This window comes from Scyliorhinus canicula, chromosome 16 (assembly GCF_902713615.1).
Source record: "Scyliorhinus canicula chromosome 16, sScyCan1.1, whole genome shotgun sequence".
NCBI lineage: Eukaryota > Metazoa > Chordata > Chondrichthyes > Carcharhiniformes > Scyliorhinidae > Scyliorhinus > Scyliorhinus canicula.
In genome coordinates, this window is record NC_052161.1 from 31,929,862 (window position 1) to 31,955,924 (window position 26,063).

At 47.0% G+C, this 26,063-nt stretch overlaps 1 protein-coding gene across 2 annotated transcripts in view; it reads left to right on the forward strand.

Annotated features, from left to right (window-relative positions):
• LOC119950753 overlaps nucleotides 1-26,063 on the forward strand; it is a 354,917-nt gene that overhangs the window by 104,399 nt on the left and 224,455 nt on the right. For both annotated transcript variants that reach the window (XM_038773466.1, XM_038773467.1), the window contains 6 exons: nucleotides 9,135-9,281; nucleotides 11,917-12,063; nucleotides 15,094-15,240; nucleotides 18,019-18,168; nucleotides 19,025-19,171; nucleotides 22,912-23,058. In XM_038773466.1, coding sequence (XP_038629394.1) covers nucleotides 9,135-9,281; nucleotides 11,917-12,063; nucleotides 15,094-15,240; nucleotides 18,019-18,168; nucleotides 19,025-19,171; nucleotides 22,912-23,058 — 885 coding nt within the window. The remainder of the gene's footprint in view (nucleotides 1-9,134; nucleotides 9,282-11,916; nucleotides 12,064-15,093; nucleotides 15,241-18,018; nucleotides 18,169-19,024; nucleotides 19,172-22,911; nucleotides 23,059-26,063) is intronic.

A 26,063-nucleotide genomic window follows, 5' to 3' on the forward strand; every position in this document is an offset into this window, starting at 1 on the left:
CTGAGATTCTAAAGACTAATTTGGCTGATACTCTCGAGGTTAATAATGTGTTTTGTGTGACAAAAATGCTCCAGGAGATCGGCTTAGGAGCTGGGTTGAAAAAGCTGAATGGCTTATTTTTCCCGACAATGAACTGACTCGCACTCCACACTTATAACAGACTCTCATTGACAGAGGAATCTGAACGGCTTGTGGCCTGGAATCTTTGTTCTTTCACTCCGAGAACAGCATTGCTTTCAACTTAATTATCCAGAAGTATTTTTGCCCTTGAAGTGGGTGAAATGAGTTTCAATTCCTTCTTCACCAAGATCAGACAGGAATTACATGTGCAGGGCATTCACCTACAAATCTTTGAGATGTATTCAGCACATTTACTTCATTACTCAGTTTACTGTTCTCTGTAATAGAGGCATTGAATCATTACAGCACAGATGGCGATCATTTGACCCAAACATCTAGCCGGCTCTCTGTCGAACAGCCCAGTCAAATAAGCAGAATAACTGGAATACTTGTGATGATCTTTAGTTCCTTTACTACTGGTGCAGCTGAGTATAATTTTATAAAAATAAATTTCCAATTAAGGGGCAATTTAGCGTGGCCAATGCACCTATTCTGAAAATCTTTGGGTTGTGAAACCTATGCAGACAGGGGAATGTGCAAACTCCACACGGACAGTGGTCCAGAGCCGGGATTGAACCCAGGTCCTCTCGCTGTGATGCAGCAGTGCTAACCACTGCGCCACCCTGCCATCAGATGAGTATAATTGATGAGCCGTTCCTGATTGCACACCGTGCATAGATCTCTCTTTATCAGTCAACGAAGGGCATGCTCCAATGAGATTGTAGAAGGGACCTTTCACTAACCTACCTAGCTCAGGGGTACAGAGAAGTTCGATTCGCCAATCTGTATTTGAGGAAGGTGGTGGGTGATCTGACGAAGTTGGTTACTAATGGAAGTTTTTGAGTGCAGAAAAGAAAACTAATTTTTGATCTATTTCATTCCAGCTCTCAGAAATGATTCAAAATGCCTCAAAATAATGAATTGCTTTTGACGTGGTGTGACATATTATGCAAACAAGTGCAATACCCATTTTGCACATAGCACAATCCCAAACCAGGAATGAGATGAATGGTCAATTGGCTTGTTTTTGACAGTATTGTTTGAGGTGTGTTGTCTTGGATTTCTCGTGGGATCTTCAGCATCTACCCAAACCACTTGATTGTGCAAATGGAATCTCAGTTTAATATATCAACATAAAGACGTCAACTCCGATTACGCAGTACTTCCTCGGAGTGTTAGCCTGCATTCGAAGACCCAACCGAAAACTTCAAAGTAAAGAGGTGAAGGGAAAAGGTGAAAGAAGGAATTTGATTGATTCCACAATCCCAGTGATTCATGAAGCATTTTGTAGTCTCTGAACTGCTCTTGTACATAGAACATATAGTGCAGAAGGAGGCCATTCGGCCCATCGAGTCTGCACCGACCCACTTAAGCCCTCACTTCCACACTATCCCCGTTACCTAATAGCCCCATCTAACCTTTTTAGTCACTAAGAGTAATTTAGCATGGCCAATTCACCTAACCTACACATCTTTGGACTGTGGGAGGAAACCGGAGCAGCCGAAAGAAAACCACGCAGACACGGGGAGAACGTGCAGACTTCGCACAGACAGTGACCCAGCGGGGAATCGAACCTGGGACCCTGGCGCTGTGAAGCCACAGTGCTATCCACTTGTGCTACCGTGCTGCCCAAATTCAGGGAAACACAACAGCTAATTTACACAAGCAGCAATGGCTAAAGTGACCATATAATCTGATTTAGTGGTATTGTTAAGGGACAAATATTGGCCAAAACACTGAAAGAAATCCCTTGTCCGTCACGGAACGGTGCCTGGCAGAGCAAACAATGCCTTTGGTTAACAGCCCATCCAAAGGCTGGCACAATGTTAGTGGGGTGGTTTTTTTGCCCACGCATTGTGCCAGTGTGAGACCTAGGCATTATTAACATGCCAGCTGCAAACTCCAAAAAGTATTGTACTTAAAGAGCATTTTAACACCACCAGCGGACATCTCAAACACTTTACAGCCAAGGAATTACTTTTGAATAGTCACTGTTGTAATTTCAGAACCAACCAGTCAGCCTGCTGCGAGGACAGCATACTCGGAGTCGACGTCTTTATGTTGAGATGTTAAACTGAGATTCTATTTGTATAATGAGTTATGCAAGGGCAGGAAATCGGACCAGTGCCCATAGCCTACAAGGCTATGGACCAAGTGCTGCAAAATGGGATCAGAATAGACAAGGGGAAGGATTCTCTGGTTGGCGACGCCAAAACTGTGATCAGCGATCAGCTGGAGAGTCGCCATTTGCACCAAAATCGGGGACAGCGCCGCTTCTGCGATGATCCGCCCCCTCAGAAACGCATGCCCTATGGACGGCTTCAGGGCATCACCTGAGGCCCTTCCCCGATGGCGTGGGGCACCGATGCTATTTTTTTTCGTGGACGCGGCGTGGCGGCTACGTACTGAGTCCAGTGCTGCCACAGTCGGGTGGGACCGTTCTGCTCGTAGGGGAGGATTTAGCGGGGGTTTGGGGCACTGGTGGGGGGGGGGGTGGCTAGGGGTGTTACAGGGGGGTCGTTTTTGGCAGGCTGGGTCTGCGTGCGGCCGGTGCCATGTTGCACAGCGCGGCCGCTGCAGGCCGCCGCTGTGCGTATGCGCGGCCATGGACCCGGCTGTATCCACAGGTAGAACCGGGGGCTTTGCACTGCGTTGCTGCTAGCCCCCACCAGACGGAGGATTGGTGCTGTTTTCTCTGGCGTAAAACGCCACTGTTCTCACGCCGGCGCCAGCACTTAGTCTGCAAACGGGAGAATCCAACCCAGGCGCTTGATGGCCGACGGGGACACGATGGGCCGAAGGGCCTCCTTTCCATGCTGTAAAGCTCCATGGACAGAATTTTCAGCCTGCGTTAGCCGTCAGCGAGAACGGCGACGCGGGCAGAAAATACGGTGAGAACCGTGAAACATAATTCTCGGCAGCAAGATCGAACTTTCTGATTTTTCAAGCCCCTCGCTGGTGGCGTAACGTGAATTGTGCCACAGAAGGGATGGAAACCTCATTTAAATATATTATAATATCATTAGTGAGCCCTCCCGTCAAGACTCCCCCCCTTCCTCTTAATAAATATTCATCAATCGCCAGCTTGATGTCACCACGAGATAAAAACGGGAACCTGGCAACCTCACCTCTGAAGGGGATATTGGGGGTGAACGCTCAGGTCGCTATTGCCATCCAGGGTGCCAGTTGCAGAAGGGGCAGAGGAGAGGACACAGTAGACCCAGATAAGTTCCAGTGAGGGGGGGGGGGGCAGTGCGGTGTGTTCAGTATTGGCATCTTAGGGGATGGGGTTGCACGCAGGCCTTCGAGGCCTTCCATGGCTGGAAGCCTCTCGGTTTGAAGGGGACTGACGGCTGGTGCACAGGCGACGCTTTCAGTGTCCTCCTTGTGATGTTATCACCGCTGAGGGATTGACCTTCCAGAGTGGCAGCTGGAAACAGGATGGGAGGAGGTGAATCCATAGGGTCAGCACTGGGGGTGACTGTGAGGTCCTTGGGTGGGGTCCCATGAGAGGCCAGGCTGCATGAGCAGAGTGGGGGACTCTGAGGAGGGGTGTTTTCCAGCCTTGTGAGGCCTGAAGACCCTCAGAGGGAGGAGGACACCTTCAGTGAGAATGAACACACTGCCCACATTGAGGCAGCAGTGTGAAGGCAGAGGGCGTGATGTGCCTGGAGGTTTAAAGCCACTGGTTATGGAGACCAGTCTATTAGGGATTAGTGTCTGGATGGATGGTTGTTCAAGGTAGAAGGCTTGTATAATCATCAGCTTTTGAAAGCTGGAGGAATGAGGGTGTCCTCTAAAGATTAGGTTGACATGCTAATTTCATTCTTCACACGTGAGTGTCTTGCCTGTCACACGAGGAAGCCAGTTGCCTGGTCAGCTTCCTGACCCCTCCTTGATGACCCGTTCAAGCATTGAACACCAAGGCTCACATTCACATCTACATATCTGAGACGGGACACAGATGTGGCATTATCGTGAATTTACTCATCAGTTACCCTGTTCAGGGGATGATGGGGGGAGGGGGCAGCGTCTTGATCCCCCAGGGGATTAGATCAGGTCCAATGAATGCATTCAACTGCTCTCACTCTAAGGTGGCATACGGACTGCTGAGTGTCATAATATACACCAGTATATCATGGTGCAGACACACACACTGATTGACATACAGCAAGACCAATCAACACACACAACACCGCAGCCAATCACCAGTTAGAGCACACTCACTATAAAGACAGAGGGCATCAGTTTTCCCGCTCCATCGGGATGCAGCCTCTCAGAAGGACAGAGCTCACAGCTTGCAGCACAGATCTTCACCATGTGCTGAGTGCATAGACTGGTTAGGATAGGCATAGGTCTTTAGTTTAATCTAACATAGTGTCGACCCACAGTGAAAGTATGTTCAACAGTTTCTAGCTTAATAAAATAGTGTTGTACTATTTCAAGTGTTGGTAGCCTGTATGTGTTACTGCTGAGGGAGACGCAGTCTCCACGGATCCAGAGTACCCAACACATCACTGAGGGTCTCAGGGGTCAAAGGGCTTCATTCAGGTGGAGTTGAGAGGGATAACTGTGGGAAGCGGCTGTGTGACAGGGGAGGGAGTGATGCTCAGTGGAAAGGCACTCACAAAGGGCAATGTTCCAGATCCTGAGAGGGCTGAGGGTCACTGCATTGTCAGGGCCCCTCATCGCTCGCTTTCACGTTCTTTTCCTTTCAGTTTTTGATCCTGGAGAAGCATTGACGCTGCTGCACGTGGCCAGGACCAACGACCTGTAGAGGAGGGGGAGGCATGGCCCGTATATCTTCTGGGAACAGGGCAACGGATGGCGGAGCCTTGGAGGAGATACAAACGACCATGGCTGTTCTAACATAGAATTTCCCACCTCCAGATGTCAGAGGACCAGTGCCGGAGGTGACTGCGTCTGTTCCGAGGGATGGTTGACCATCGGTGCCAGGTGATGCAAGAGTTGGCACCACATGGACTGAGTGGTCACCCATTGCCTGTGGGCCTGAAAGTTGCTGCCGCTACAAAGTTCTATGCCAACGGCTCATTTCAGGGATGCACGGGTGACATGTGCGGCATATCCCAGTCAGCCGTGCACAAGTGCATAAGGGAGGTCACAGATACGCTATTTGTGAGGACTCACATATCCATCAACTTGGACCAGGACCACACAAGCCAGGAGGCCAGAGCCATGGGGTTTGTCTGCATAGTAGGTATGCCCCAGGTGCAGGGTGTCATCAACTGCCCCCACATGACTCTGCATTCCCCATAGGGTACATTTTTGAACCGCAAAGGATACCACTCCCCTAATGTCCAACTCGTCTGACCACATGATGTGCATCATGCAGGTCTGTGCCTGTTTCCTGGGTAGCGTCCATGATAGATACATCTTGGGGTCCCGGCTGTTTTTAAGGGAAGGCTGGAGGGATGGCTCCTCAGGGACCAAGGTTACCCACTCAGAAGGTAGCTGATGATGCCAGTGCAGAGACCACAAACATCTGCTGAAGCTCGGTACCATAAGGCTCATGGGTCAAAGCATGCTCTGGTTGAGCAGGTGCTTGGACTACTCAAGATGCCGTTCCGGTGCCTGGACTCGTTTGGGGGATGCCTCCAATACAGCCCCCAGTGGGTGTCCCGCATGACTGTGGTCTGCCACGCTCTGCACAACCTGGCACTGCAGCGGGGAGAACAGCTGGATCGGGAGGAGGTGGAGGAGCAACACATCTCCTCGGATGAGGAGGATGTCAAGGAGAGTGGTGATGAACAACCTGCAGAGGAGGTGGAGGAAGGACCTTGCGTGATTGCCTGAGCAAGCATGGGGTGCAGGGCTAGGAATCCCTCATTGACTCTCGGTTTGGTGACGATCAGGACTAGAATGTGAAGACATCTCCCAACATGGGGTCTTTCTTCTTCTCACTATTGTGGGGTCTGCGGGAGGTAATCAACATGGTCGCTCTATTCATGGGCAGGACGCTAAAGTGACTGATGGACACTGCTGGAGAATGATGATAACTTGCAGTGAGGACAGAACAATGCTAATGTTAACCTCCGTGAAACACCTGTCACCTGCCCGACAGAGAGTTGAACGTGAGCTGCCACTGAACAGGGTGATCTGGGGACCATAAAGGCAAAATAACACATCTCACCTGCTTTTCAGCTGCTCCTGCAACCTCAAAGGCTAGGGGTCCTGTTAAGCTTTGTCACCTCTTGACGCAGTGGACAGATTCTTACACGTTTTCAGCCAATGGCATCCTCATAACTAGAGAATGCTACACACCCGAGAGGCTTGAGAGTTGGTGTGCCTTCCATGGATGGGGGGTTGGGGGAGGGGGAATTGGGCTGGGGGTGCTGGTGGACCTGGAGGCGTATCGATCACAGCGGGTGCCAGATGGGCTCGACACCCCAGGGTCTCTTGGGTGGAAGGTCCCAGGCTACGCTCCAGCCGATCCTCTTCCCTTCAGGTGCCTGGGGGGCCTTGGTCATCTCCATGGCATAGAGGGGCAGCTGGAGTGAAATCCAGAAGCTCCATTATCCTCTGGTGCTGACACTTGTGGATTCCCACTGTCACCTGCACCATGCAGTTGAAGCCCTGTACCATAGAGGCCATACCCTCAGCCATGGAGGTCATGAGCAGAAGCATGGAGCAGACATACCCCGCCATGGAGTGCAGGTCCTGTGCCAAGGTCTCCACTGTGGATGCTGTCCTCAGTGTTGGCCTTGTTGTGTTAGATTGATGGCACCATTACCCCGGACAAACAGATGGGTCTCCTCCAGTCGGTCTTGGCAGTCTGAGGAGGGATCCTGTCATCCATTACTAATGTTTGTGACTCTGCTTTTGCACCTCCATCAGCTCTGGGATGACTGTACCCAGGAGCATTTCATTGGTCTGGGTCTCGGCAGAGCTCTGGCTCCAGGCATCCCTCCGAGTGCCGGGTCCCTAGGACGTTCCTGCCTTTGTCTGCTGTGGCTCATCAGATGTGAGGTGCTCACTAGGAGCCTGTCTATTACTTAAACCCACTGAGGTGCGAGAATCACTGCTGGGTGCGGGTGACAGGTGTGATGCCTCTTCAGTGCTTTTCTCTGAGATATCTGCTTCGCTATTGTTCGGCTCCGTGGTGTCATGAGGCTGGTCTGCCGATAATAATAATAGTAATCTTTATCAGTGTCACAAGTAGGCTTATATTATCCCTGCAATGAAGTTACTATGAAAATTGCCTAGTAGTCACACTCCGGTACCTATTCGGGTACACTGAGGGAGAATTCAGAATATCAGATTCACCTAACAAGCACATCTTTCGGGACTTGTGGGAGGAAACCGGAGCACCCGGAGGAAACTCACGCAGACACCGGGAGAACATGCAGTCTCCGCACAGTGACCCAAGCCCAGAATCGAACCCGGGTCCCTGGTGCTGTGAAGCAACTTGACCTGTAATGGAAGGGGCAAGGCATTTAAAAAGATTGCAGAGATTAGGGGCGAAATTCTCCGACCCCCGCAGGGTCGGAGAATCGCCCAGGACCGGTGAAAGTCCCGCCCCCACCGTGGCCGGAATTCTCCGCCACCCGGGAATTGGCGGGGGCGGGAATCGTGCCGCGCCGATCGGCGTGCCCTCTGCGCCGGTCGGCGAGCCCCCTGTGGCGATTCTCCGGCCCGAGATGGGCTGAAGTCCCGGCGCTGAGAGGCCTCTCCCGCCGCCGTGGTTTCAACCACCTCTGGTGGCGGTTGGATTGGCGGTGCGAGCGGGCCCCCGGGGTCCTGGGGGGGGGCATGGGGCGATCGGACCCCGGGGGGTGCCGCCACGGTGGCCAGGCCCGCGATCGGGGCCCACCGATCGGCGGGCGGGCCAGTGCCGTGGGGGCACTCTTTTCTTCCGCCGCCGCCATGGCCTCCCCCATGGCGGAGGCGGAAGAGAACCCTCCTACCCCCCGAACCGCGAAGGCCTTTCGGCCAGCCCCGGCACCGGCCGGCGGGCGTCAAAGGCCGTTGCCGCCGGTTTTGGCGCCAGTTGGTGTGGCGCCAACCACTCCGGCGCGGGCCTAGCGCCCAAAGGTGCGGAGAATTCCGAACCTTTGGGGAGGCCCGACGCCGGAATGGTTGGCGCCACTCCGCTACGCCGGGAACTCCGCCCTGCCGGGTAGGGGAGAATCCTGGCCTAGGTTTTCCCATGGAGAGCGTATCAGAAGCAAGCTGCCGTGAGTGCGGCTTATTCACGTGGAGGAAATAATTTTGTGCACGAAGCTGAATATATGGCGAGTTTTCCCGCTGTCGGCACCGATTTTTCCCTGTTTTCTCACCGGAGCTGACTCATTGAAAAAATATGGTAAGATTCCATCTTATGACTCTATAAACTGAGGGATCAGAGTAGATTACATAATAAGCAGGTGTCATGAGGGGAACTTAATCTAACTCAGTGAGCTGAATGTTACCACTGAGCCAAGTCTGATATTTTAGGTGGGTGAGATCTCCGGTATTCATTGGATGTCGTAGTTCACCCAGACCCCAGCATTCACAGGGCTTGAGAGAAACTGGTTTCCCCAGTCTGTTTAGCCTTGCAGCTTGATCATTTTACATTGAATGTTTCCTCAAGTTGGAAGGTCTACAAAATACTGGATGGATCAAAGAGTATGTGACAGAAATGGTGAAATGAGTTGAGGTCAAGACTTTAATATATAGAGAGTGGGAAAATAATGCAAATGAAAAATTAAAAGAAATATTAGAAATGATCAAAATTTGAAGAAGAATGGGGTTAATATTTTGGACAAGATCCACCAGCAGAAACATCGACCTGTGTTTGTCTTTTAGATGCTCTTCACCCTGCTGTTACATTACCAGCTCTTTTGTGCTTGAATTATAAGGCGTGCATTTGTTCATTGTGGAAATAGATTTGAAAAAAATTGTGAAAATAACCATTTCTTGTGAGCTGAAGTTTTGGTGATACAGTAATGTTGTTTTCAAAGCTAAGTTACAGGATTGTTAATTCTGACACATCTCTGTCTTTGTGTGTTTACCAGTGTTTCCTTGGCGTCTGAGAAGAAAGGTTCAGTTCCACCTCTGCCAATTAAACGCGTTGCTCCTGATCCTCCACAACACTCAGAGCATGTTAAACCACTGGATGATGTTGAAGTTCTCCAGAATCATCTTGAGCAGCCTCCATTAAGGTATCAATGTACAATATGTAAATGAAAATTTAAACTTGAAGTTGAGAAAATTGTGGAGTCGCTCAAACTCTTGAATGTCTAGTCCCTAATTCCCTTTGTTTGAGGGGCTGACAAGCGACCATAGAATTGGGCTTAGCTGCCTTATTTATCCTTTATTTGTTTTAATACTCCTTTCTTCGATCACACTCATGCACAAGTCCCAACTCTCCATACTTTTGAGAGAATTCATGCTTGCCTTGAGATCTAGGCTTTTGATAACATGCCTAGGAAACAAAGAGCTAACCCTATACATTCCTCGTGTAAAACCTTATTCCTTCTTAAGATCTAACTCCAATCATTGAAAATGATGGAACATCACCTCAAGTTTTGTTTGAAAATAAATATATTATGCACATGTAATAACGAAAAGTCCTGCTCCTGATTTCAGTATGTGTTGAGGGGTGCTGAGGGTGACATGAGGAGGAGGGCTTACCCCGAGTACACAAGGAAGATCATTCATCTCCTGATGATGCTGCAGCCCCTTTCTCTTATGGAGGGAGCTGGCGCTGGCGATTGCTGCCACAGCCTCCCAGGCAGGCCTTGACACTTTTCTGGATTCATGTCTGCCTGATCCTGGCAGAGGGTTTCCCGTCTCTGTCCGACCGCATCGAGAAATGTGCTGCGGGCTCCCTCCGTAAAACGTTGTGCAGTCTGTGGTATCATAAATGTATGAACTGCAAGGGTTAAAGAAATGTATAACTCAACCACTAAAGGGAGCTAGATGTACAAGTATATAAGACATTGATGCTAAGCCTTATGGGTGAGAGGTTGAGGAGAAGGCTAAAGAGCAGACTGAAGGAAAGATAGTGTGAGTGAGAGCAGATCATAGTTAATGTTATAGTGTAGAGATTAGTAGAAGGCGAGTGTAAATTATGTTTATTATCAACTGATTATCTAGGAGTAAGTGTCAAATTCAAATTAGTAGTGTTCATAAATTGATAGCTTTGTTCAAGTTAAAGCCATTTTGTGGCCTTTGTGAACACTATGCCAACCAACCTGAATTTAGCAATAAAAAGAAGTCTTTCTTGCGGTCATCCCCCAATTATACTTGGAACAAGTGGCGGGGAGGTGTTTAAAAGGAGAGCCCCATTGATTGCAGAGATTAGGGCCGGGATTCTTCGAGCCCCTGCACTGAAATCATGCTCGGCAGAGGATCATTGGGGGCGGAGAATGGGGCGACAGAACCGCAATCAGGTCCGATGCCTTCCTACGATTCTTCGCGGACCGGAGAATCGCCGTCAGTCCCGCGAGCGCGTTCAACGCGCCGCCGGATGGGGGCCATTGAAAGAGGCCCCCATGGTGATTCTCCATCGGCAGCTGGCTGAGCTCCCACCGGCGTGGTTCTAACATGGTTAAACCTGGCGGGCACTCGGAGTGGCGGCTGCCACAGCTGCCCTGGTTGGGGGGGGGGGGATCTGTCATCGGGGGGGTCCTCCAGGATGGCCAGGGTTTTGATCGGTGGCCATCGATCGGCGGACGTGCGTGATCTGGTGGGGGGGGCCTATTTTGTGGGGGCCAGCTTGCTGTGTGGGTCCGCCATGTTGCGCGGACCTACGGCCGAAAGTGCAGGGCCCCATATCGGCAGCCGGAGCTGTGCGGAGCACTCCGCAGCCCTGCTGGCCCCCTTCAGGTAAGTGAATCTAGTGTGACGCTAGTGTGAAACGCTCCGGTGTTTACGCTGGCATCAACACTAAGCCGGCATTTAGTAGAATCCCGGCCTAGGTTTTCACAGGGCGAACATTTCAGAATCAAGCTGCCAATCACGTGGAGAAAAACATTTTTGTTCACAAAGCTGAATATATGGTGAGTTTTCCGGCCGTCGACAACGATGGGATTCTCTCCGCATTTCTCACCGGAGCGGACTCTGAAAAAATGTGGTAAATATGACTCTATAAACTGAGGGACCAGAATAGATTAAATAATAAGCAGGTGTCATGAGGGAACTTGATCTAACTCAGTGAGCTAAATGTTACCACGGAGCCAAGTCTGATATTTTGGGTGGGTGAGATCTCTGGTATTCATTGGATCACGTTGTCCTTCACCCAGACCCCAGCATTCCCAGGGCTTGAAACATACGGGTTCCCAAGTCTGTATAGATTTGCGGCTTGAGAACATGGCATTGAATGTTTCCTCACGTTGGAAGGTCTACAAAATACTGGATAGGTTAAAGAGTATGTAACAGAAATGGTGAAATGTGCTGTAGTCAAGGCGCTAATATATAGAGAGTTGGAAAAAAACCCCACAAAGAATGCAAAATTAAAAGAGTTAATTAAAAGAAATTAATAGAGAGTTTAAAGAAGAATGAGGTTAATATTTTGGACGAGATCCATCCAGCAGAAACACCGAAGGGTCTGTACTGCGCTGTATTTTTCTATTCTATTCTATTCTGTTGTTTGTCTTTTCAATCCCCTACACCCTGCTATTTTGAGCCTTATTTATAAGACGTAGATTTGTTCATTGAGGAAGGTGATTTGAAAATAATTGAAAATAACCATTTCTCTTGAGCTGACGTTTTGGTGATACAGTAATGTTGTTTTCAAAGCTAAGTTACAGGATTGTTGATTCTGACACATCTCTGTGTCTGTGTGTTTACCAGTGTTTCCTTGGCGTCTGAGAAGAAAGGTTCAGTTCCACCTCTGCCAATTAAACGCGTTGCTCCTGATCCTCCACAACACTCAGAACATGTTAAACCACTGGATGATGTTGATGTTCTCCAGAATCATCTTGAGCAGCCTCCATTAAGGTATCAATGTACAATATGTAGAATTTTTAAACTTGAAGCTGAGAATATTTTTGAGTCACTCTGACTTTTGAATGTCTAGTTCCTACTTCCCTGGGCGAAATTCTCTGACCCCCCGCAGGGTCGGAGAATCGCCCGGGGCCACCGAAAATCCCGCCCCCGTCGTGGCAGATATTCTCCGCCACCCGGGAATTGGCGGGGCCGGGAATCACCCCACGCCGATTGGTGGGCCCTCCGCACCGATCGGCGAGCCCCCTGCGGCGATTCTCCGGCCCGTGATGGGCCCAAGTCCCGCCGCTGGCCCGCCGCCGAGGTTTGAACCACCTCTAGTGGCGGCGGGATCGGTGGTGCGAGCGGGCCCCCGGGGTCTTGGGGGGGGCGCAGGGCGATCAGACCCCGGGGGGTGCCCCCACGGTAGGCAGGCCCGCGAACGGGGCCCACCGATCGGCGGGCGGGCCAGCCAGTGTTGTTGGGGCACTCTTTCTCTTCCGCCACGGCCTCCACTATGGCGGAGGCGGAAGAAAATCCCCCAGCACGCATGCGCCGGTGGTGACATCAGCGGCAGTGCGTACCGGCGAAGGCCTTTCGGCCAGCCCCGGCGCCGGATGACGGGCGTCAAAGGCCGCTGGTGCCGGTTTTGGCGCCAGTCGGCGTAGTGCCAACCGCTCCGGCGCAGGCCTCGCCCCAAAGATGCGGAGAATTCAGCACCTTTGGGGAGGCACGACGCCGGAGTGGTTGGCGCCACTCCCCTACGCCGGGACCCCCCGCCCCGCCGGGTAGGGGAGAATCCCGCCCCCTTTGTTTGAGGGGCCGACGAGTGACCACAGGTTTGGACTTATCCTTTATTTCTTTCAATACTTCTTTCTTAGATCATGCTCATGTGCAAGTCCCAACTCTCCATACTTTTGAGAGAATTCTCCATTGCCTTGAGATCCAGGCTTTTGATAACATGCATAGGAAACAAAGACATGTCTTGTGTAAAACCTTATTCCTTCTTAAGATCTAACTCCAATCATTGAAAATGATAGAGCATCACCCCAAGTTTTGTTTTGAATTAAAAATATAATGCAAATGTAGTAACGAAAAAAGGCAGAAGAGTCTCATGATCTGATTGAGTTGCCTATTTACAGCAGGCAAATAACAAGACAATCCCATGTGTGGAACAAAACTAGTTCCTTTTAAATAATTTTGGAATCATATACAGTGCTTTGTATTCCTTGATTTTCTTAACTCATTGGAGGAGATGTTGTTTATTGGAATTTTGAGCTAATTTTCACTTTCCAGGTCTGAAATCAGGGTATTTTTCAAACTTTGATTTGATTAGAAAATCGCATTTGATACACTGGCAAAGAGAGACCAGTACCCAAGATGTTCAACATCTCCATTCAACTTGACTAAAGGATTTGAGCATCATGTAGGAGTTGAATCAATCACAACGTTTGAGTTGATTTTCCACAGCATCAATGAATGAAATTGCCAGACATGTGCAGGGTCGGAATATGGAGAAAATCGCAATGGGTGTGGATCGTTTCCAATTTTCATTGATTGGAATCTGAGTCCTGTTCCTGACTTCAATATGTGTTAAGGGGGGCAGAGGGAGGCATGAGGAGGAGGACCTACCATGAAGGCACAACAAAGACCATTCATCTCCTTTGACATGCAGCCCTTTCCACTTATGGAGTGAGCTGGCGCTGACAATTATGGGCTGCCAGACGGGCTTGGTCACTTTTCTGGATTCACGTCTGTCTGATCCTGGGAAGAAGGTTTCCCATCTCTGCTCGACTCCCATCGAAATGTTAGCTGTGGGCTCCCTCTGTAAAACGTGGTGCAGTCTTTCTTGCATCCATCCCCGCGACTGGACTTTGAACAGGTGCTGGGGAGGCATTTAAAAGGAGCGCCCCATTAATTACAGAGATTAGGTTTTCCTGGGGCGAGTGTATCAAAGGCACGCCATGAGTGTGATTGATTCATGTGGAGAAAAAACATTTGTTCACTAAGCTGAATATATGGTGAGTTTTCCAGCCGTCGGCAACGTTGGGATTCTCCCCGGTTTTCTCACCGGAACTGACACTTTGAAAAAATATGGTTAGGTTCCACCCTATGACTCTATAAACTGAGTAGATTACATAATAAGCAGGTGTCATGAGGGAACTTGATCTAAATCAATGAGCTGAATGCTACCACTGAGCCAAATCTGATATTTTGGGTGGGTGAGATCTTCGGTGTTCATTGGATCAGGTCGTAGTTCACCCACACCCCAGAATTCCCAGGGGCTTGAACGAAACCGGCTTCCCCAGTCTGGTTAGCTTTGTGGCTTGAGCTCTTGAGATGGAATGTCTCCTCAAATTAGAAGGTCTACAAAATACTGGATGGATTAAAGAGTATGTGACTAAAATGGTGAAATGTGGGCAACACGGTGGCACAGTGGTTAGTATTGCTGCCTACGGCGCTGAGGACCCGGGTTCGAATCCCGGTCCTGGGTAACTGTCCGTGTGGAGTTTGCACATTCTCCCCGTGTCTGCGTGGGTTTCACCCCCACAACCCAAAGATGTGCAGGGTAGGTGGATTGGCCGTGTTAAATTGCCCCTTAATTGGAAAAAAATTTGGAAAAAAATAATTGGGGACTCTAAATTTATAAAAAAATAAATAAAAATAAAAAAATGGTGAAATGTGCTGTGGTCAAGACTCCCAATTCCTATATCACAAATAATGCAAATGCAAAATTAAAAGAAATGTTACAAATTAACAGAGTTTAAAGAAGAATGAGATTAATATTTTGGACGAGATTCATCCAGCGGAAACATTGATCTGTGTTTGTCTTTTAGAAGCTGTTCAACCTATTGTTATACTGACGGCTCTTTTCTGCTTTATTTATAAGATGTGTATTTGCTCATTCTAGAAGTTGATTTGAAAATAATTGTGAAAATAACCATTCTTGTGAGCTGAAGCTTTGGTGATACAGTAATGTTATTTTCAAAGCTAAGGTGCAGGAGTGTTGAACCTGACACATCTCTGTCTCTGTGTGTTTACCAGTGTTTCCTTGGCCTCTGGGAAGACAGGTTCAGTTCCACCTCTGCTACTTAACCCCGTTGTTCCTGTTCCTCCACAACACTCAGAGCATATTAAGCCACTGGTTGACGTTGAAGTTCTCCAGAATCATCCTGAGCAGACTCCATTAAGGTATCATTGTACAATATGTAGAAAGTTTAAACTTGAAGGGGATAAAACTGTTAGCTCATTCTGACTCTTGAAAGTCGAGTTCCTAATTCCCTTTGTTTGTGGAGCTGAAATGCAAACATCGAATTGGGCATAGTGCCTTATTTATCCTTTATTTGTTTTAATTCCTCTTTCTTCGATCACACTCATGCGTAAGTCCCAACTCTCCATACTTTTGAGAGAATTCATCCTTGCCTTGGCATCGAGGCTTTTGATAACATCCATAGGAAACAAAGAGCAAACCCGATACATTCCTCGTGTAAAACCTTATTCCTTCCTCAGATCTAACTCCAATCATTGAAAATGATATAACATCACCTCAAATTTGTTTTGAAATAAATATATTATCCACATGTAAGAACGAAAAGAGGCGCAAAAGTAATATGATCAGATCTAGCTGCCTAATTACAGCAGACAAAATAACAAGGCAATCAAAGTGCTAGAACAAAATTAGTTCTTGTTAAATAACTTTGGAATAATATGCAATGCTTTTACGTCTTGATTTTCGTAACTCACTGAAAGATATGGGGCTGGATTCTCAGCAGCCCTACGGCGATGTTAAATCCACGGCATCAGGACTTCGGCCAGCGCCGGAGCGGAGAATCCATTTCCCGTCACGGAATTGGGACCGGCGCTGATTCCCTGATTCTCCGGGACCCAAAAAGCGGCGTACTCTCCGGGTTCGCCACGCCTCATATCACCTACCTCCGCCCATTGCTGGATGCCTGCCCCTCCATTCTCTGCCCCCATCCGGCCGAAGTCCTGACGGAATGGATTTAACATGCTCCTGCCGGTCGGGATAGTAGCGTGTCGGCTGCGGACTCAGTCCATGGCTGCCCTGGTCGAGGGTGGGCCGATCGGAGGGCAGGGGTTTTCTTATATGTGGCCGGTCAATGTTTGGGCGGGTGGTCAGAGTCGGGTGCACGGCTGATCGGGAGCACTATGTTCGGGGTCCAGCTCTGCGGTCTGAACCCACCATGTAGCATGGTGCGGCCACTGGAGGCCGCCGCCATGCGTATGCGCGGCCTCCGACTCGGAGGTGCAGGGACCCGTATCTGCAACAAACGTTGCTTGTTTTATACTGGTTCACTGCTAGCCCCGTGCAGGGCTCGGAATATGTGGCCCTTTCACGCCAGTTTTTCTGGTGTGAAAGTCCACAGATTTTACGACGGCGTGGGGACATAGTCACTAAACAGATTCCAGCCCATGTTGTTTATTGAAATTTCGATCCAAGTTTTCACTTTCACAGATTTCAAATCAGTCTATTTTCCAAACTTTGATTGATTAGAAATCCTTATTTGATGTACTGGAAAAGAATGACCAGTACCCCAAGATGTTCAACATCTCCATTCAAATTGACTACAGGAATTGAGCCTCATGTATGAGTTGAACCAATCACAAGGTTTGAGTTGTTTTTCCACAGCATCAATGATCGGAATTGCCAGACATGTGCAGGGTAGGAAAATTGAGGAAAACGGCATCGGGTGTGGATCGTTTTCTAGTTTCATTGAATGGAATCTGGATCCTGCTCCTGATTTCAGTATGTGTTAAGGGGTGCTGAGGAGACATGAGGAGGAGGAGGACCTACCATGAATGCCCAAGGAAGACCATTCATCTCCTTATGACACTGCAGCCCATCCTCTTATGGAGTGAGTTGGTGCTGATAATTCCGGCCACAGCCTCCCAGGCAGGCTTGGTCTCTTTTCTGGATTCAGGTCTGCCTGATCCTGGGAGAAAGTTTCCTGTCTCTGTCCAACCCCATCCGCAAGTTTGTTGAGGGCTCCCTCTGTAAAACATGGTACAGTCTTTCTTGCAGTCATGTCCCCCAACTGGACTTGTAACCAGTACTGGGGAGGCGTTTAAAAGGTGCATCCCATTGATTGTAGAGATGAGGTATTCCCGGGACGAGCGTATCAAAGGCAAGCGCCATGAGTGGAGTTGATTCACATGGGGAACTAAATTTATGTTCACGAAGGTGGATAGATGGTGAGTTTCCCATTGGCACCAATCTGATTCTTCCTGGTTTTCTCACCGGAACAGACACTTTGAAAAAATATGGTAATGTTCCATCCTCTGACTCTATAAACTGAGGTACCAGAGTAGATTACATAATAAGCAGGCATCATGAGGGGAACTTGATCTAACTCAATGAGCTGAATGTTACCACTGAGCCAAGTCTGATATTTTGGGTGGGTGCGATCCCCGGTATTCATTGGATCAGGTCGCAGTTAACCCAGACCTCAGCATTCCCAGGGAAAGAAACCTGATTCCCCAGTCTGGTTAGTTTTGTGGCTTGAGCTCTTTACATTGAATGTTTCCTCAAGCTGAAGGTCTACATAATACTGGATGGATTAAAGAGTATGTGACAGAAATGGTGAAATGTGCTGTGGTCAAGACTCCCAATTCCTATCTCACAAATAATGCAAAGGCAAAATTAAAGAACTGTTATAATTTTTCAGAATTTGAAGAAGAATGAGGTTAATATTTTTGATGAGATTCATCCAGCAGAAACATTGATCTGTGTTTGTCTTTTAGAAGCTGTTCAACCTATTGTTATATTGACAGCTCTTTTCTGCTTTATTTATAAGATGTGTATTTGTTCATTCTGGAAGTTGATTTGAAAATAATTGTGAAAATAACCATTTTTTGTGAGCTGAAGCTTTAGTGATATAATAATGTTGTTTTCAAAGTTAAGGTGCAGGAGTGTTGAACCTGACATATCTGTCTCTATGTGTTTACCAGTGTTTCCTTGGCCTCTGGGAAGACAGGTTCAGTTCCACCTCTGCTACTTAACCCCGTTGTTCCTGATCCTCCACAACACTCAGAGCATGTTAAGCCACTGGACCCTGTTGAAGTTCTCCAGAATCATCATCTTGAGCAGACTCCATTGAGGTATCAATGTACAATATGTAAAATTTTTAAACTTGAAGCTGATTAAACTGTTCAGTCACTCTGGCTCTTGAAAGTCTTGTCCCTAATTCCCTTTGTTTAAGGGACTGACAAGTGACCATAGAATTGGGCATAGTGCCTTATTTATCCTTTATTTGTTTCAATTCGTCTTTCTTTGAAAATGCTCATGTGCAAGTCCCAACTCTCCATACTTTTGAGAGAATTCATCCTTTTCTTGAGATCAAGGCTTTTGATAACATGCACAGGAAACAAAGAGCAAATCCTATATATGCCTCTTGTAAAACATTCTTAAGATGTATCTCCAATCATTAAAAATGATATAACATCACCTCAAATTTTGTTTTGAATTAAAAATATTATGCACATGTAGTAAAGAAAAGAGGCACAAGAGTAACATGATGGGGTTAGCTTTGCGAATTGAGCACTTTACAATCAAGTTTGAAGATCTACAAAATACTGGATGCATTAAAGTGTATGTGACAGAAATTGTGAAATGTCAAAACTCTAATATATAGAGAGTTGAAAAAAATCCCACAAATAATGCAAAAGCAAAATTTAAAGAAATGTTAGAAATTATCAGAATTTGAAGCAGAATAAGGTCAATGTTTTGGACGTGATCCATCCAGTGTTTGTGTTTTCGATGCTCTTCAGCCTGCTGTTACATTGTCAACTATTTTGGGCCTTATTTATAAGAGGTGCATTTGTTCATTGTGGAAGTTGATCTGAAAATAATTTTGAAAATAAGCATTTCTTGTGAGCTGAGGTTTTGGTGACACAGTCATTTTATTTTCAAAGCTAAGGTATAAGAGTGTTGACCCTGTCTTTGTGTGTTTACCAGTGTTTCCTTGGCGACAGAGCAGAATAGTTCAGTTCCACCACTGCTACTTAAACCCATTGCTCTTGATCCTCCACAACACTCAGAGCATGTTAAACCACTGGATGATGTTGAAGATCTTCAGAATCATCTTGAGCAGACTCCAGTAAGGTATGAATGTACAATCTGTAAAAATTTTAACCTGAAGCTGAGAAAACTGCTAGGTCACTCCGACTTTAGAATTTAGAATTTACAGTGCAGAAGAAGGCCATTCGGCTCATCGAGTCTGCACCAGCCCCCGGAAAGTGCACCCCACCCAAGCCCACTCTATTCCCGGAATGCAACCGAACCTTTTGGACACTAAGGGCAATTTATCATGGCCTATCCACCTAACCTGCACATCTTTGAACTGTTGGAGGAAACCGGAGTACCCGGAGGAAACCCACGCACACACGGGGAGAAAGTGCAGACTCCACACGGACAGTGACCCAAGCCGGGAATCAAACCTGGGAGCCTGGAGCTGTGAAGCAACAGTGCTAACCACTGTGCTACCGTGCCACGCTTCTTAAGATCTAACTCTAATCATTGAAAATGATAGAACATCACGTCAAGTTTTGTTTTGAATTAAAAATATTATACGCATGTAGTAACAAAAAGAGGCAGAAGAGTAACATGATCTGATCTAGTTGCCTAATTACAGCAGACAAAATAACAAGACAATCATAGCTTCAGAACAAAACTAATTATTTTTAAATAACTTTGGAATAATATACAGTGCTTTTATTTCTTGATTTTCTTAACTCGCTGGAAGAGATGTTGTTCATTGGAATTTCAAGCCAATTTTCACTTTCCAGATCTCAAATCAGGATATTTTTCAAACTTTGATTGATTAGAAAATCTCATTTGATGTAGTGGAAAAGAATGACCAGTACCCCAAGATGTTCAATATCTCCATTCAGATTAACAAAAGGATTAGAGAATCATGTATGAGTTGAACCAATCTCGAAAGGTTTGAGTTGTTTTTCCACGGCATCAATGAACGGAATTGCCAGTTATGTGTAGGTTTAGGAAAATGGAGGAAAATGGCATCGGGTGTGGATCATTCCATGCTTTAATTAAATGGAACCTAAGTTCTGCTCACACGGTAAAATACATGTAGAAAGTAGTTGTGATGGCTTGTCAAGTTTCCCTTATTGGGATTTGGTTCACATGCCACTTACCACTTGCTGGATCATAACATTGTCAGATTTAGGGAAGACACTTCATCTGCCTAGAACCTCGCTTTCCTTTCAGCTGCTTCCCCGTTGCTAGCTCCCACCAGTGCATGGCAGCACCTTGTGCATTTCCACTTTCCACCTCTACTGAGGGACAAGGGCAGAGGCCACATCACCACTAACCGCTTCAGCAACAGGAAGAGCAACATCAGCAGGAGCCTTCTCTTCAACATCTCCAAAATACAGATGAGATAGTCAAGGAATAAGGTGTGGCCCCTTCAAACACACAGTTTGCAGGTAGAGGATCAGCTCTCTTGACATATCTGACCAGGAGGATTAGGCTGTCATGGCAGGTTGCTGCTATCACCTGCAACCACTATGAACAAGAACCCCTTTCTAGTGGAGCAGGAGCATATTAATGGCCATCAGGGTAAATGTAACTGGAGGACCTCTACTCCTCCCCCAGGCCACTGCCTCTTGCCAAACTGTGCGAGGAGTGGAAGGAGTGAAAGTAGAGAGGTGTGAATGTACTGAGTAGCTTCTGTGAGAGGGGGGAGGACACCTTTTGTTGGAAGTTATTGTAAGGCATGGGATGAGGGTGAGTGTGGGCGTTGGCCGTTCAGGTGGGAATTTTTATTTATTCAAAGGATGTGGGCTTTGCTGGCTAGGCCAGCACGTATTGGTCATCCCTAATTGCCTTGGAGAGGGCGGTGGTGGCAAGATGCCTTCCTGAACCGTTGCAGTCTAAAATGTGAGGAGATGCCTGGAGATATAGGAATGAATGGATCTCTCAAGTGAAGCATGTTGTGGAGGAGAATGCTGGGAAAGTAGGAGAATGCTACACCAGTTTGTCACCAGTAAGTATGAGCTCATTCCCCTGCCATGCCCTCCTGAGGTCTCGGATCGTCTTGGTGCACTGTCTCAATGTTGGAGGGAGCACATTCCGACTGGGATTTTCTCGGTCACCTTCATCCACGCCTGCTTGTTGGCCACCTTGTCCTCTTCACCCCACCCATGGTGAGAATACCTCACTGCAGCCCCTCAGATTCCACAACAGAACCGCTGTGAAAAGTCAGAGACTTGGAGAATTGCCTTCCCAGATATCCTCTTAATTCTGATGCAGCCTCAAAAATCCCAAGTGCAGGATAACCCAAGCTGTGGTCCCTTTAATTTTAAATCCATCCTTTCACAGAATAGATGCGCAATCTCACTAAGTGGCTGGGAAACCCAGAGGCAGGATGATCACAAGGTGCACAAATCAGTTAGCTGGATAGTTAGCCAGGTTCACAATCCGAAAATGATCCTGCTGTCTTGGCAGGTATTAAATGCACAGGATTCCACCCTGTGTATCAAAATAGGTTTGACACAGGAATCGGTTACTGAGGGTTTTTATTAAAACTGCTATTTTATTGTAACTGGAATTAACAGGGTCAGAGGCAAAGTAAAATGAGACAAACATACCTGATATTCACTGCAAAAGCTTTAAAACAAAACTCCAGTGTGTCGGGTGATTTCCGGATGGACACTGAGTGTTCTCAGAGTGAACCGGCGTCAAAAGAGCAGTGGACATATGCTGTGAAATAAGGCTGTGAAAATTGTCCATGTAGGGAGGAGCGAGATCGTGGAGGAATCTTAAAATGAGGATCTTAAAATCGATATGATGGGAGATGGGGTACCAGTGGGTGGTCTGCAGGGTGAAGTGCTCGAAGTGTGGATTTAATATGTGAAAGGTACACTCCTGTGTCAGGAGAGGGGTTTGAACCGATGGCCCATCTGACTCAGCGGCAGAAAGGTTCTGCCTAGCCATGTCTGATACATGGGCAGCACGGTAGCACAATGGCTAGCACAGTTGCTTCACCTCCCCAGGGTCCCAGGTTCGATTCCTGGCTTGGGCCACTGTCTGTGCGGAGTCTGCACGTTCTCCCCGTGTCTGCGTGGGTTTCCTTCGGGTGCTCCGGTTTCCTCCCACAGTCCAAAGATGTGCGGGTTAGGTGGATTGGCCATGCTAAATTGCCCTTAGTGTCCAAAAAAAAAGATTGGGTGGGGTTACTAGGTTACGGGGATAGGATAGAGGTGTGGGCTTAGGTAGGGTGCTCTTTCCAAGGGATGGTGCAGACACGATGGGCCGTATAGCCGCCTCCTGCACTGTATGATTCTATGGGGACGATGAGATCTCAGAGACTCCCATGTTCCTTCATTCTTTACTCAGCTCATCTGAACGCCAACATTTCTAGCAACTCGAATCTCTGTGCTGTTTAGTTGGGAATATGGATCGCCTTGCAGTTTGAGCAATTGCCGTTACATTTTTCTTCAGGTTGGAAAGTGTCTATAATGCTGGATGGATTACAGGGTGCGAGATGGAGGTGCTTCAATGTGTTGTCAAAATACAGTGAGATAAAAAAAAACAACGTAAACACAAAATTTAAAGGAATATTAGAAATTGCAACAGGTCGATCAGAATTTGAAGGGCAATAAGGTTAATTTTTTTTAGATTCCGTTCAATCGGCTGTACAGGGCCAACTTTTTTCTGACTTATTTATAAGGCGTGCATTTGTCCATTGCAGAAGTTGATTTGAAAATAATTGTTAAAGTCAACATTTATTTTCAGCTGGAGTTTTGATGATGCAATAAATTTGTTTTCAAAGTTGAGCTACAGAAGTGTTGAGTCTGACACATCTCTGTCTCTATGTTTCCCAGTGTTTCCTTGGCATCTGAGCAGAAAGGTTCAGTCCCATCTCTTCTACTCGAACCCATTGCTCCTGATTCTCCACAACACTCAAAGCATGTTAAGCCACTGGATGATGCAGATATTCTTCAGAATCATCTTGAGCAGACTCCATTAAGGTATCAATGTACAATATGTAAATGAAAATGTCAACTTGAAGCTGAGAAAATTGTTGAGTCACTCTGACTTTTGAATGTCTAGTCCCTAATTCCCTTTGTTTGAGGGGCTGACATGTTTGAGGGGATCACCTGTTGGCAAATCTGCAGATTAGAGTGAGGCAGTGAGCCTTACTTTAATGTGCAGATTCCCGAGGTACCTGAGGGTTTGGGATTCACTCCCTTTACCTCGGGGAACTTAGACTATTACTGTTTGGTACTGGTCCTCACCTGGACTTTCTGTCTGTGCTCGCCTGGTGACTGGAAATTCCTGCCCGAAGTTTACATGGTCCATGTCCCACCCGTGACCATCTTGCAGTGGGTGTGGCTGAAGAATCCAGACCTTTCTTTCATTTTATAACATTCAAATCAGTATTACAAACTGCGTGAACCAAATATATACTCAGCATCCTTTTACAGAATTTTGTTTGAAAAGTTTGTGTGTGTGTGTGTGTGTGTGGTGTACACCACGCCATTGGAAGATGTTGAAATTGTCCAGAATCACTTTGACCAGATTGCATTAAGGTCGCAATTTACAAGAGTTAGAATATTTAAACTTGGAAGAAATCTGTCAGGACATAGTGGAAGATTGAGAGCAATTATTAAAGAAAAGATAAACAAGCACAAGAGTAACATAGCATAATACAGTTATGTATTTATAGCAGACAAAATAATAAACAACACATCTAATATAAATAATTTGTTTTTCATTACTTTTAAGTAACATACGTTTTCCTCAATTTTAAGACTACAATGAAGTCCAGTTAACTAGGTTGTTTCTTGGAATTTTAAATCAATGCTTTGATCTTTCAGGAATTTCAAATCAGATTATTTTCAAACTGATACCTTTGATCTGAACAGTAAAGCTCCTTTAATATCCCAGAAAAGCAATATGATCACTCCTGAATTTTCATTATTCCTACACCAAACTTATTTTAATACACTCATTTGGTCAACGTTCACCCCCCTGGACATGGAAGTAGACACAGGGGGCGGGATTCTTTGATCCTGAGGGGTGATGGAAAACTTTGTTCAAGGATTGTCCAGTGTAGTGGTTTACCTGGACGACATATTAATCTCAGAAATCACTGAGAAGAAACGTCTGGAAAATGTGGAGGTAGTCTTACAAAGATTCTCTGAAGCAGGTGTCCACATTAAAAGAGAGAAATGCGTGTTTCAAGCAAGCGAGTTAATATACAACACCGGCCTACACTTGTCGAAGTCAAGGTAAGAGCCATAAAAGGAGTCCCGACACCAAGAAACACAATAGAGCTAAAGTCGTTCTTGGGCCTCATCAATCATTACGGAGAATTGAAACATAATCTAGTCACCTGACTGGCACCCCTACACACATTGTTAAAAAAAGGATCCGAAATGATTGGGGCAAACACCACAAGACAAAACCTTTGTGAGGGTGAAGAAAAAACTGCTTTCATAAAACATATTGGCACTTTATAACCCCCTCAAGACCACTCACAGTAATATGCGATGCCTCTCCTTATGGAGTAGAAATGGTACTGTTGGGGCAATGACACCGAGTGGCCAATCGCGTATGTATCCAGGACCCTGGCAAATGCACAGATGGGCAAGGCTGGATTAGCCATGATATTTGCAGTAAAGAATTTTCACCAATGCGTCTACGGACGACACTTTGCTACCATAATGGACCACAAACCACTATTGGACCTCTTTAACTTTAAGGAGAACAAAGGTGATTCCTCCTATCGCATCAGCCCAGGTCCAATGCTGGGCACCATTATTGGTGGCATATGGGCACACCTTTGAGCATCACCCAAAGATGCAAAGAGCCCTGAGTCACTCACCGCTGCCCATGAGCCCCCCCCCCTTCCCTACCACCCCCGTCTCCCCGCCCTGCCAAGGATGGACAAAGTCATTGTGACTCTGAATTTTATGGATACCCTGACTGTATCCACCAAACATATCCTGACATGTACCCAAAGGGGCTCCACGCTGTCAAAGCTATCCCACGCTGTCCTAGGTGGCAGAGGGCATCCCACGGAGGACTTAAAATCCTTCCTTGCAAAGCACCAGGGGTTAAGTGTGGAAGGCAGTCCTGTGGGGGCTCTGAGTGATTGTCGCATGTCCAGGTCAGCACCTGATATTACAGGAGCTATACAGTGGCTACCCACAAGTCTCAGAATGCTCGCAAGGAGCCACGTCTCGACTGGACCCAATGTAAACGTTCAGAATATGGTAAGACAGTGCCCGTCCTGCCAAGAGAAACAAAAGATCCTGCCATCCTGCCATGGAAGTGGCCAGGGAGACATTGGTATGGTTACATGCAGACTTCACCGGACTAGTCATGGGTTCTGTGTTTCTCATCTTAATTGATGCCCATTCCAAGTGGATGAACATGCATCGGATGGCCTCCACTACTTCCAGCGTCACTGTAGACCGACTTCAACAGTCATGCAGGATCTATGGTATACCGGAGCTCCTCATAACGGACAATGGGACCCCGTTCAGCGGTGGGGAATTCCAGGTGTTTATGAAGATTAATGAAGTGAAGCACATCCGTACGGCACCATTTCATCTATCCTCAAATGGCCTAGTTGAACGGGCAGTCCAAACATTCAAGAGTGGCTTTAAAAAAGAAACCACAAGCTCACTTGAGACAAAACTAGCACAGTTCCTCTTTATTTATAGGATCTAGCCACAAGCAATGGCAGGAGTGGTGCCAGCAGAACTATTAATGGGTCGGCTACTACGATCCCAGACCAGACCTCAACATTTGCTAGGATGCCGTCCAGAATGTATGTTTTAATTTGTAAAGCTGTGAGGAAAGGATACTTTGCTCCAATGGTGACTCTGTGCACAAATCGGGAGACGGTATATTAAAACAAACTTTATTACTCAGTGTATTAAAGTAGTTTTAACAGCACAGAAATACAGCTTACAATTACCAGTTAAATAATTCTTAACAATAAAATGAAACACTTGAACTATTG